Source organism: Pelobates fuscus, chromosome 5 (genome assembly GCF_036172605.1).
Source record: "Pelobates fuscus isolate aPelFus1 chromosome 5, aPelFus1.pri, whole genome shotgun sequence".
Classification (NCBI taxonomy): Eukaryota; Metazoa; Chordata; class Amphibia; order Anura; family Pelobatidae; genus Pelobates; species Pelobates fuscus.
Genome location: NC_086321.1, coordinates 342,192,154 through 342,206,328, shown reverse-complemented (window position 1 = coordinate 342,206,328; position 14,175 = coordinate 342,192,154). Strand labels below are relative to the sequence as shown.

General features: G+C 41.0%; 1 protein-coding gene across 3 annotated transcripts in view; it reads right to left on the bottom strand.

The window, feature by feature from the left end:
- CSGALNACT1 (chondroitin sulfate N-acetylgalactosaminyltransferase 1) overlaps positions 1 to 14,175 on the bottom strand; it is a 369,464-nt gene that overhangs the window by 32,151 nt on the left and 323,138 nt on the right. For all 3 annotated transcript variants that reach the window (XM_063455808.1, XM_063455810.1, XM_063455809.1), the window contains 2 exons: positions 13,652 to 13,830; positions 7,309 to 7,403 (listed from right to left, as the gene is read on the bottom strand). In XM_063455808.1, the coding sequence (XP_063311878.1) occupies positions 7,309 to 7,403; positions 13,652 to 13,830 (274 nt within the window). The remainder of the gene's footprint in view (positions 1 to 7,308; positions 7,404 to 13,651; positions 13,831 to 14,175) is intronic.

Sequence of the window (14,175 nt, the reverse complement as noted above, 5' to 3'; positions counted from 1 at the left end):
ATAAACTCTGCACTCACTACACACACACATACTACAATCACTATACATACTCTGCATTCACTACACACACACACACACACTACAATCACTATACATACTCTGCATTCACTACACACACACACACACGTACTACAATCACTATACATACTCTGCCTTCACTACAAACACAATAGATTCACTACACACACTCTGCAGTCACTCTGCACACACTACATCCTCTAAAAAAAGCACTCTGCAGTCATTATACAAACACACACACTACATCCACTACACAAACTTACACTCTGCATTCACTATACACACACTCTGCATCTAATGCATAAAACATTACACAAAACTTAGAATCTGCATCCACTATACACACTGTATCCATGACACACATACTGCATCCACTACGCACATTCTACAGCCACTATACACACACCACATTCAGTACACACACACACTTCATCCTTGTGGGCGGACTTGGGGCAGGCCCTGTGGGTGGATTCGGGGTTGGGCCCTCTGGGCTCAGACCTTGAGCTGTGTCAGGGCCCCAAAATTTCTGATGGCAGCCCTGCTGGTGACACCATCTTTAAACTTCAACCACCAGTCCCAAATTGAAAAGGAGTAATGCTGGGAAGTATTAATTTACTCTGATCCAGTTTGGAGGATGACCCTCCACTTGGCCCCTGTGCCTGCCTTCACGTGAAACTCATAACTGCATTTTTTTAAAAGGAACATTTCAAGCACCATAACCACTACAGTTATGTAGTGGATAGGGTGACGGGAGTGCCCTGCTGCCCTGCTTTACAAGTATTTAAATCTCTGTATACGAAGCCCACACATATTTGAGAATAGTTTTGGGCCACTCATGTTTTGGCCTTTTATATACTACAATGATCTACACTGCATTCCTAAAAGACAGTCAGTGCAGGTTCAAACAGTCTCATGGCTTTTCTAAAGGGGCTGGGATAAAGCAGGTTTGAACAACTTAAATGTTTTTTTGATGTTGTTGTAATAGGTTGGGTGATTCTCATGCTTCAACTATAAAAAAAAAATAAAAAATAAAAAATTGGGGTATTGTTAAACTTCCTTTTCATCACTGCAGAAGTTCAGTCAGAAAACAATGATGCAAGATGTGTAGTAAAAAAAAAAAAAAATACTTCCTTTAATTAAGTATATATTGTGTATTGCCAACTCTGCCACACCTTCCCAAATTACATCAGCCTTACTTGAAGACATATCAGACAACCAACAAAGAGTTTGGCAAAGACTGAATTGTGTTGCTGCCAGGTTTAAAAAGGTGATTTACTAACCTTTCAACCCTCGCTTGAGTTGTTCTGCCTCTTTGGCAGTGTTGATGATGTCAGCTAATCCAATATTTTTCCACAGGAAAGCTTTGGGAGGTTAGTGCGCATGTGTGGCAAAATGATGCATTCCGCCAATCAGAGGGTCTCTTGAGACCATCTGACTACAACTGTATTACTCTGCTAAATTACTGAACAATCTCTTGTGGCTGTCACCCAGGCAACCAGGCCCCTGCATTGTGATGAAGGGATCTGGGTGCCTATTGTGTTCCTAAAAGGGAATACGAATGCAGTTTAAATATAATTAATTTTACTAGTATCCTTATACTTTTATTTTTCACTACATAAAAATAGCATATGGAAAAATGGCCAGAATGACACATGTTGGTTTTATAAACTACTCCGCTCCGTGGAATACAGGAGTGCATGAATATGGAAAGAACTGTCCATGGGATGGACCTGTTACATCTTCTCAGCAGGGTGATCCTAGAACTAGGAAGATCTAAAAGGGAATGTCTGTGCTGCTGCCTTTCGGGGATAGAGCAGGTGTAGGCACGTTTTGGTATTCCAGATGTTGTGGACTACATATACCTTTATGCTTTGCCAGTATTACTGGAGGTGTTGTGCACAACATTTGTGCCTAAATTTGCCTACCTATTGGATAGAGGCTAATAGGTCCTAGTTAATATGGTACCACCAGTTCCCAAGATTGTAAATATTATGTTTACTTATCCTTATATCTAATAAATATGTATCTGTGAGGTGTGACTTATATTTGAATTACCTTCTGCATGAAACTTTACCCAGCAATGCAATGCCACTCTGACAAACTCTGCACTTGGCACTTGCCAGCCAGCAGAGAGAATTTAAAGAGGAATCCGAGTAAAAAAAATCTAAATTTCTCCTCTTCTAAAGCAATGTGTACCCTGACTGTGCCTGGACTAAAGTGGATTGAGAAGTCAATGTCTCAATATTTAATATCCATTTAAAAAAAATAAAGTTATAGGTGACTTTCCATGTTTTATTTAATGACATGACAGTACACCTCTAAATAAAAACATTAATAACAAACAAACAAAATAAATAACAATGTCTCTGTGTGAGCTATAATAGCATACATCCCTCTAAAGGGAGAGAACTTTGTATATAAGCACACAAAGACACATACAAACACACACACTGACACAAACACACACACAGACACATAGTTTGATTTACAGCACATTATTTTCCTTTTAGTATATTCCTGTTGTGTACTGGATATTCCTCTTACATTACATGCCTGTCTTAGTAAATAGGAAATATCTCACTAAAAAAGAAGGGGGTGGCCAACTCATCACTTGACAGGACAAGTACGTTAATAGTCAGCTAGAGAGCTACGTGTTAACGAGCTATTATCTATGAAGGGAACAATCTAAATGGACTATAAATACACAGGTTGACAACTTGAGGATCTTTAAATAGCCAGAATTTCTAAAGCAAGACACTGCGTGTTGTCAGTGTTCCGAGATCTAGAGAAAGATTCAGAAGTTGTACTATATGTGACATCTATTAGTAGTCATTGCGCTTTATACCCACACTATGATTTACTAAAATATCCAAATACAATGAAATGTAGCCATGACTTTACAATTATTAAGCTAGAAGAAGACCTGTCATACTTATCGAGCAAGTTTCTTGCAAAGGATTATGGGAGAATTCCTCCTAGGAAAGTTTGCTCGAAAAAAGATAGTAGATTAAACTTGTTGCGTGATGTATGCCATGATTTTTTTTTTTTTTATTCTTTCTAGATCACTGCAAATATTTAGGGGCATAATCGCTAACCAGTGAGCTAGAATTAAGCGAAAGACAAAAATGCTAAATTTAGGCCACAACTAACCAAGAAGGAGACAGAGGAAAGAGAGGTGATTCTGTATCAGATAATACAATAACCACATATACTGTGAACATTTAGGGCCATTTATGTAGTTCTGCAATTTTTCTATGTAGGGTGATATAATTGTTCAATGTAGGGTAATAACTGCTTGATCCAAGGATAAATCTGACTGCCATTCTGAGGTTAAGAAGGAATTTTTTGTCCTAGTTTGTTGCAAAATTGGAAGTGCTTCAAACTAGGTTTTTTTGCCTTCTTTTGGATCAACAGCAAAAACAAATGTGAGGAAGGCTGACTTGATGGGTGCAAGTCTCTTTTCAGCTATGTAACTATGTAACTATATAAATTGCAAGATGTATAGATCTGCCAAATAAAAGCTATTAGTTTAGTTTACTTATAGACAGTCCCATTCATAGTTTTGTGAATGAAGTGGTGTGTGCGCACGACTTACCTGAGCTGTTAAACACATACGTTATAGTTCTTGGAGTGTCCCTTTAAGATGACTTTGTGTTTGATAGTCTAGCATTGTTCTGAATGGATATGAAAGCTTTTAAATGGAAAATTAAGGAGATTTGACTGTCTGCACGGTCGGGATTTCAGAAAACTGATGTGAGGGATGCAAGATTATTAAAGAGGCGTTCATCTTCTGGATAAGTACAAACACAGAATCGTATAAGGGTTTGAAAGCGCGACTATTGTTAAAATGTGATAAATGCAAGCATGGGCTTGGACCATCTTGTAAATTCTGCGATTTAGGTGAAACCGCTGATCTCATATAAAATATGTTTGATCATAAGGTAAGTGGCTTCTTATAAACTATATATACAATGTGACCCCTTTGATATATGGTTAGGTAAGGTGGTAAGGAATGGTAAGCCATTCCTAAAAGTTACACACCACCAGCACTAATGCACACGGACGTTGGTGAGACAATGTGTGTGTGTGAATGCAGGAATGTGTTTGTGTGTAGTGTGTCAGTGTGTGCATGTGCACAGATGTATTTATGTAGAGTGAAAGTGTAAGAGTGTAGGATATTTGTGATGGGTGCCATGAATGTGTAGTTTGTTATTGTGTGTGTGAATGTCGAATTAAGTGTGTAGTTGATCAATCTAAATTCAGGGTTCTGTGTGGAGTATCAAGGACTACATTATGGCGTATAGTTTTAAATCCTGCTCATCACAAGTAGCAATGACACACCTAAACATTCACTTTCTTACACCTTTCAATGGAGTGATGTGTAATACTGTTTAACATTACTAGCGGGCTTGGCGAGGAGGGCCACAATATTGACTAACTGGACATGAGTGTGGCACGTCTGCAACAGGGTATCTGAGTTGCCAATAACTCCCTATTGATCACAAGACTATACCAGCAGGCCAGCTCAGGCAAGTCGAATTGAAAAGTGATTTAAACAAAAGATATTATGGATGTGAATATACATCGGCTTGTTGGCTATCCCTTCCCAACAATCTTCTTTGCATGATACTCCATTCATGATTCCTATGCCCCAATGGTCTCCAAATAATGGTTTTTGGTGTGCCTATTTTTTCTCTCATAAATTAGATCTTTTGATTTGTTTTTTTAAATTAAAAACTTGTATTTTGTAAGGGGCAAGTAAAACTTTTCAGCCTTGTTTGCAACATACTTTTATCTTCTGGTTAATAAATACTCAGGTTAATGAAGAAATCAGTAAATATAATCAACACTATAATTTGTGGAATATCTTGCCACTATATAAATGCTGATAATAATCTGTGGATAGCTGTGCATTAAATTATCTACTAGCTTGGCTATTTATATTGGTATTCAATTTTAGATTTTAGCCGTAATATATTGTAACAAAATGAATAATCTAAATTTCCTAAATACAACAAAGATTTTCAATTTAAAATGTAAAATCAGTATTCCGTCAACCCATTTTTTTTGCTACAACACAACTCACTGAATTACAGTTTCTAGCATACACGGCACTAGATATTATACAATAGTTGCAGAGAGTCAATGTTCTTTGTAATATTATCAAAGTGACAAAAAAAAAAAAAAAAAAAAGCCTACAGGTATAAATAGCCTAGAAGCCAACATTCACAGACGCATTCATTCATTTCCTAGTGACAGCTCATTTTCATTCCAAACAAAACAGCTTTGATGTAACTACTATACATTCCATCATTTCCTTTCTACCATTCATTCATTTCCAAAAATCTGATTACCCACTGAGGTTCCAACTAAATAAATCCTCAGATATCAGCCACACGCTCTTATATTACCGGCTGACAAACACCTAGGAGATGAGGTAACCACAACTCCTATTTACCTTCCTGTGCGTCATTTAACACCTTCTGAGACCTAGACATTTTGTAAGTGTGGGATTACAAAATTATGACTCCCAGTGCTCAGATTAGCGCACCTTAACTTTTTTTTTAGAGCCCGCCAAGTTCAAACGCAAGAAAGAATGATGGCGTTATATGGTGTTTATTTTATGTTTCAAAGCTTTGACTTTGTGTACTAAGGTGTATTTTGGCTTTTTGCATGGTTCTCATTCACACTTGACTCCTGTGATTTTAAGTTTATGAATGGAAGAGATTGCCCAGCCTGAAATGATTAGAAATAAATGTTGCGTGCAGTGTATATTACAGACCCCATTATAATAGAACTAATGGCTGAAATTCCAATCACACACGTCAGTAGTTTTGATAGAAAAGCTGCACTTTGTGCATGAAGAGGGCTCAATGGACAGCTCTTTCATGCATTCATTTGGCTGCCCTGGAAGACTGCCCATGAAGCAATCTGGATTAAAGTTAAATTGGTTCTCAAAAAAAGTTTACTGGCAGGTTTTCCAGTGGAAGGACTGTTTAGAGGTCCTTTGTATTTCTTCTGTAATTTCTGCAGTATGTGAATGAATAGAACACACCGCTATACCAGCAAATTATCCTGACATAACATGTTTTCTCGACAAAACATTAGGACTGTTCCTCCTAAATAGGGACACTTGGGAGGTCTAAACTTGGCAGGTGAACACAGGGTTTCTATCAGGGTTGCAGTTACAGTACATCACCTAAATATACAGTTACTGGCTGATTTTAGAAACACTCACAGGAATCAAGTTCCCACTTCTCTGAATATCAGTTTTTAGATGCATGTGGTAGTTTTACAGCACATACTTCTAAATGGTTTGACAAAGAACCAATAGGCAGTGCTAGGGGATCTTGGCACCATAACTACTACACGGAACTCTAGTACTTACTAAAAGTGCTCAAACTGCTTCATTAAAGGACTACTACCAGGCCACTTCAACTCAATGAAGTGGTTGTGGTGCATTGGCCGTGTCATTTTCACCCTTCAATGTAAAGCGTTGCCTTTTATAGAAACAGGATGTTTACATTGAAGGGTTAAATACAACTCAAGTGGCATTCTTCCTGAGAGCCACCGGAGATGATTCCACCTCCAGATCCGAGTCAAACCTGGTCCTGCAATCAAATGCTTCTTATAGCATTATTTGATTAGCAGAGCACTGTGTTTGGTCATGCATGAGTGCCGTGGACACCAATGCTTCTCTATGAGAAGCATTGGATTGGTCAAGATGATGGAAGACGTCAGCAGGCATGGTGACATCTTTGGAGGTGGAGCGGGCGACTGCCGTACAAGTCTCCGCGCTGGAAACAAGGTGGTCACAGCATCAACAAACGTAATTTTTATGGACTTTAGGTTTGCTTTAACTTACCCTATGAAAAAGTAAGCCTAACATGATCAATTTTCACATCTAAATGAAGGGCGAAGGGTGTTTGGTTTCTTTCCATCGAGTTGATTAATTTGAAAGGTTAGCAAATGATAAGAACACAGAATGGACATTCACATCACATTAAATAGTTATAAATCTACGGAACGGGTTTATTGCAAGCAGATCTGTACAAACAATGAAATTAATGCTATTAGGCTCATAAATAACTCATTAATACACACTATTCTAACCGGTGACATGCAGTTACAAATTACCCATAATACAAATGTGTAAACCATATTAGAATGCATTTAAACAATCAGTCTATACATTCCAAACACATTGTTGCTTAACTTGGATTTGTGTAGCGGAGCTCGTGACGCGTGATTGAAAACAAAAGAAAACTATTTTATCCACAAATCACTTACCAGTTGCTGGTCAATGGAAGGGATTGCGTTGTGGTGCCCATATATTATAGCCGGGTTATACTGACTGAAGAGCACTGGGTAGAAAACTCTCCTCCCTATATTTAAATAAATACATACATACATAAATAATACGCACCATTTAACGGTGTAACAAATACGTGATTCCTAGATGATGGGTTTGGGTTAAATGTGAAAAACATATAGGACAGCATCATTCTAGGGCAGGGGTAGGCAACCTTTTAGCAGCACTGTGCCGATATAGGATTGTGATGTCCTGTAGCGTGCCGGTCCTATTTTTTTTTTTTTAATTCAAGGTGTGTATGCTGCCGTATTCTGCTTGTGTTACTTTTACTGTAATTGCTTTGTATTGTTGTATTTGTGCGTATATGCAGGGCCTTCTTTAATAGTGACTGGACCCTGGGCAAAGCATTTGCTTAGGGCCCCCTGGACCCTGTCCCTCCTTCCCAGGCATGCAATCACGTCCTCCACCTCAACGCAGTGGCGGACCTAAAGTAGAGAGGTGCAAGAATTTTTGGGGGTCTCCCTGTTGCACGGGTGATTAAAAGGTAGATCCCCATCTGTCGTGCAACTCCAGAAATGCATTGATAGCTGGGGCTCTACCATTTACCCATGTTTGCAGGTCTGTATTTAGCACTAAACAGTTTTTGTTTGTTTGAATGTAAACAGGTTTTTGTATGGAATTTGTTTGTACGTGGTGTTGGCGTGATTGCAAGCATGTATTTGTGTAGTGTTGGTTTTTGAATGCAGGGGTGTATTTACATATAATTTTGGTGTGTAACACAGACATGTGTTTGTACGTAGTGTTGAGATTTGAATGCAGAGGTGTATTTGTGTGTAGTGTTAGTGTGTGAATGATGAGATGTATGCACATATACACACACAGAGATATATACACACTAAAATGCGCACACACACACACAGATACACACACAGACATACTGACACACACACAGACATGCTGACATACAAACATACAGACACACACAGATATACTGACACACACACAGACATACTGACACACACAAAGACATACTGACACACAGACACACACAAAGACATACTGGCACACAGACACACAGACATGCTGACACACAAAGACATACTGACACACATACTGACACACACAGATATGACACACATACATACAGACACACTAACACACACACACTGACAGACATATTGACACAGACATACACTTTAAAACCCACCCTCCAGTTTCCTACCTTTCCTGCTGGTGGTTGAAGGTGTTGGGAGTTGGGGTCTAGCGCTCTCTGCCAGCCCCCCTCCAATCTGCCTACTCTTCTTAACACATACATGTGTTTGTACGTAGTGTTGAGATTTGAATGCAGAGGTGTATTTGTGTTTAGTGTTAGTGTGTGAATGCTGAGATGTATGCACATATACACACACAGAGATATATACACACTTAAATGCGTGCACACACACAGATACACACACAGACATACTGACACACACACAGACATGCTGACATACAAACATACTGACACACACAGATATACTGACACAGACATACTGGCATACACACAGACATACTGACACACACAAAGACATACTGACACACAGACACACACAAAGACATACTGACACATGCTGACACACAGACATGCTGACACACAAAGACATACTGACACACATACTGACACACACAGATATGACACACATACATACAGACACACTAACACACACACACACACACACACATATTGACACAGACATACACTTTAAAACCCACCCTCCAGTTTCCTACCTTTCCTGCTGGTGGTTGAAGGTGTTGGGAGTTGGGGTCTAGCGCTCTCGGCCAGCCCCCCTCCAATCTGCTTACTCTTCTTTCCCGCGCGCTCCTCTCTTTGTGGGAGGAAGTAATGCGCGGCCGTCACTTCCTCCCAGCCTGCTGCCGAAAAGCAAGGGGCCCGCTCGCGCTGGTAAAGCGCCTCAGCGTGCGGCGGGCCCCTGCTGACAGAAGCCCACCAGGTGGTCCTTTGTGCATGGGCCACCCGGTGGGCCTCCTTAGTGTGCAGATTACCGGCCAGAGGGTTAGAAATAGTTGAGGCCAGCAGGGCTCACGGTGCAGCTGCCCAGTTTGCCCTGCGTTAAAGATGGCCCTGCGTATATGAGCTATTATATTGTTTATGTTCATGAGTAGTTTATGGTATTGTGTATGATACATATGAATGTGGGCTGTGTATGGGGGCCGCTTGTGCAATTGTGTGTGTGTGTGGATGGATATGTCACAGTGTGTGTTTGGTAGTGTGTGGGGGCTTTTTGGGGTATTGCATGTGAGGTTGTGTGCATGTATGTGGATTGTTAGTGGTGTTTCGTTTGTGCGGATTGTGTGTATGTTTGTGTGTGGGCTGTCCATATTATTTGTATGAGGGGAGGGTTATTCTGCATTTCTGTGTATATCTAGCAGTGTGGGTGGCTTCCCTGGGTTCCAGTGGGGGCCAGGCTGGCAAGGTACAGGTCAAGGACAGGAGCTGCAACAGCAGCTGCAGGCTGCTCTACTACAGTGTGGATTCCTATTCACAAGTGCTCTGAGATCACTACCTCTACGTGCTGCAATGCATAAATTGAGGATTGTCCTTCACCACCTTCTCGGATTAGCAGATATCTGAAGTTTTACTGGGACTCCTGATAGGCCAGAGCCTGTTTTTCTCTAGCAGCCTTGAGTGCCGTGCAAAGGCACCTCGAGTGCCGTGCATGGCACTAGTGCCGTAGGTTGCCTACCCCTGTTCTAGGGGAAGCAGCATTAGAAATTTGCATACCTCCCAACATTTCAAATGGACAAAGAGAGAATTTTAATTTTAGGGTCATGGCTGGGGGGGGGGGGGGGGGGAGGGGTCCAGCGGCAGGGCTGTTTTAGAAATTTTAAGGGGACTAATAACAAGCACAGAAAGGCCATGTATTTTAAATATTTTCCAACTTGTTATGTCGAGAAAACAACTTATCTCGAGAAAACAAGCCGTTTTCTCGACAGAACAAGTTGTTTTGTCAACATAACAAGTTGTTTTATAAAGAATATTTTTTTTTACACTCAATTTCTTTAATATACCAACACACTTTTGGCAATATTAGGTAGCAGGCTCCTGTGACAGTCTACTTGGCTGCTTTGCCTTTCAATGTGCTTACTCACTGTGACACATGCTGGCTGAAGCTAGTCAGGCAAATGCATGGACTTTTAAATAATCTTCATAAAACAACTTTTTTTTTTGACAAAACAATTTATGTCGAGCAAACAATTTGTTATGTCGAGAAAGCAATTTGTTATGTCGAGAAAGCAATTTGTTATGTCGAGAAAGCAAGTTGTTTTCTTGACATAAGTCAGAAAACATTAAAAATACATGGGCTTCTGTAGTCTGCAAGGTTTTTGATGGATTTATTAACACTTTCTTATGTAACGATGAGTTATAGCTTTCTTGACATTTACGGATTTTGTTTCTTAATGTACGAAAAAAGGCTAGCTGTGGAATGTAAATAACATTTTGACATGCTGTGTACCTGACTGATTCAGAAAATGCTGCACATATTATTTTCATTATTTTTTCATATTTCTGGTATTTTATGGAAATGTCAATTCCTGTGGTTCACTGGCTACTTAGTGAAGGGTCATATCAAAATTTCCTTTGACATAATCCTGATGCCTTGAACAGGGCCAGATGCATCACTAAGGGATATAGACACATGCCTAGGGTAACATTCTGTCAACAGCCATGTTTAAATTGTAAAATAGATATAGACAGTGCTCCCTTGCTTGTAGGTTGCCTGAGCGGAGATCTGCATGTCCGCTAGCTGTGATTTACATAGATCTTACACAGGGATGCATTTCCCAGGGCCATACACAAGCTGAGGCTCAGATATTTAGGGGTTGTGTAGTGTGACTGTAATTGTGATACAGGTAGAGGTCTGTGGACAGTGTCAGGCACATAGTTATCTTGTGAAGTTTCCAAACTTTTAATTATGGGAAAAAAAGCAGCACTGTGCCAATAGAATACATTCAGAATAATTTATTCCAGTGGTTGCCAAACCAGTACTCATGGCCCACCAGCAATCCGTGATTTATGTATTTCCATTTTTTAGTCCAACAGAGATACTGACATATTCCAATGGAGATACTAAGAAAACCTGGACTGCTGGTGGGCTATGGGGACTGGTTTGGGAATCACTGGTTAAATCGATTCATTTTAAGATTTCACAATAGAAATTAATTGAATATATTAGAAGATGCAGTACAAATACATCTGCAAGAGAAAAGTAAGCAATACCAAAATGTTTTGGAAGATACGGATCTGATTTTGCATCATATTTATAAAACAAAATAATAGTTATTAAATATTTAGAATTACGACCTATATAATAGTTCTTAATTAAATATAAATTGTGATAAAGTTGCATTCATGAAGCACGAATAAAGGTTAAGTTTAATTATTAAAAATGGCAGAACATAAAAAAATAGCACCAGGGGGGGAGGGGCCTGACCGGCGAAGCTGATAGACGTGCCACTGCAGAGCTCCTCCAACAATAGGGCAAAATACCGCTTTTTGGCCCAAAATTAAACAAAAAAAGCAACCCAAACAGCTTCACTCAACCCATGACAGGGTACTAAACGAAGCTTGCAGCTTGCGAACATCTTGGAACCAGCTGGCAGACCGACTTGCGCCATGAGGCCTGGTGACCGTAGAGCGGGAGAGGCGGCCGATCCCCCGGTCCGGTACCACAAGAGGCTGACACAACGCAAGAAGGAACCCTGTTACCCCCCCCCCTGGACCGTCGGGGGTGATCGCGGTCCACACCTGAGAGAGGTATCGAGTCCGGTGAAAGAGCAGAGAGGGAGTACAAGGGGAAATATACTACACGAGGATGCACCCAAAATGGCGGACACCTCATGTTCCCTAGAGCCTACAGACTCACAGCACGAGACACAGCAAAGACTTGCAATAATCTTTAATGACCTCTGGCGCAAACTGGTGGCCATACTGCAGCCGAAAGCCCCACAACGGCAAAGCAAATGTCACGGCGCTACCGGGAGGGACACTGAGCCACATACCAAGCGGCGCACTGCGGGCCTAACAGCACATGTGCAGAAAATCACTGTCCAGACCACATTCGGCCCCAAACCAGCATCGCCCATCAAACGGGTGTACAAAGCTGCCGTCCTGACTGCCCGACGTCCTTCTGGGCTGGGAGCCCACCGGGGGAGTACCCCATGCCGTCCATACACCCGCGGGGACACCCGGGTTAGGGAGAATCCGCGGGCCCCCGAGCCAACCACCGTGACTGGGAGGCTCCATGGACCCAAGGCGAGGGCTCTCGCGAAGGCCCGGAGCCAGAGACCCGGGAAGCGGAGCTACGGCGGGAACACCCGAACAAAGCGACAAGACCACCACTACACACCAAACCCCCCTCACTCCAGAGGACATTGCTCCAGGGCCCCAGCCGGGAGAAGCACCACCGACTTGTGGACACTACCTCTGCGCACTGCCGGTGCCTCGCTTGCAGGCGACTTGAGAACCTACCCAATAGCCCTGCTCTCGCACAGGCTAAGGCGATCGGCGGACTCAGGTACCACCTACCCGACCGGAATCGGCTGAAACAGGGCTTCACAGCAGGCTCTCGGACACTGCACTCAGTGTGGCAATTCCACACAAAAATCCATAGGACTGGAAAGTATAAGCCTATGTGTGTGAATAATAACTTTACAGCCAGTCTAGCGGCCAAACTGATCTTGTCTAGCCACACTTTAGCTTAGATGTCTATTATAGCACTTAAAGCATGCAATCTCTAATATCCAGCAGGTTATAAAGTCGTAAATCTCATACTCTGTACTTACACACTCATTAACACTGCATACCACTGAGGCTGATTAGGATATATATAGCCTGTAAGCTACGAACATCAGTACTTGCTACAACCTTGTTTCTCATGAAGATTGTCCATTGTTTAATTATATTTTGTTTATTACCCTCATTTATTATGTTTATTATACATTTTACTCAACTTCCAACGTGACTGAACCACACACTAGATTACCTAGCCTAACGATTGTAAGCTTACATAATGTTGTTGAACAGCTTGTTATTTTCTCCTTAAAACAAAAATGTGCAAACTACTCATGCCACTGTTAATCTAATGTCTATCCATTCATGCACGCTGTTGTGGCGTACGTTTATGCTTTGTGTTCATCTGCACAACAAAATAAAGAATTTAAAAAAAAAAAAAAAAAAAAAAAAAAAAAAAAAAAATAGCACCAAAGGAAAATTAAAAACAAGAAGTGGGTAATCACATATTTTGAAAGGTAGTCATGTACCTGGCTGCGTGTTTATTCTGCACGTGTTGAGAAATTCTGCAGTAAAGTAAATATCGACATCACAAAAAAACAGAAGCACGTTATTGCCTTTCCAGGCTCGAGCCCCAACATCTAGACCTTTGCCACGAGAGAATTCCTCATTCAGCTGAATAAACGTGAAGTTCTTGAAATTCGCAGCCCTGAGAATAGAAAGGATAAAAAGAAGAATGATTGTTCCTTGTGAAATGTCACCCTACTCATTTCTTAGATTGAAATAAGATCTGTATCGTGGAGACAGAATATAATGAATGTCTAGTTACAGTGTCACCCATGGTGGGCTTGCAGGTGATAGGCTGCAGGATGGTGTAATCAAGCAACCACGAGATAATATTTTGCTGTACTACAATGCTTCACTTATTTAAAGAGGCAGACAGTGTACCAAAGGAACATGGTCCCATATTTTGTATTTCTGATCGCTTACAAAGCATAGTCCCATAGCGTTTACCCAGACTTAAAACCACATTTTCCTACATGTTCGCTATTCA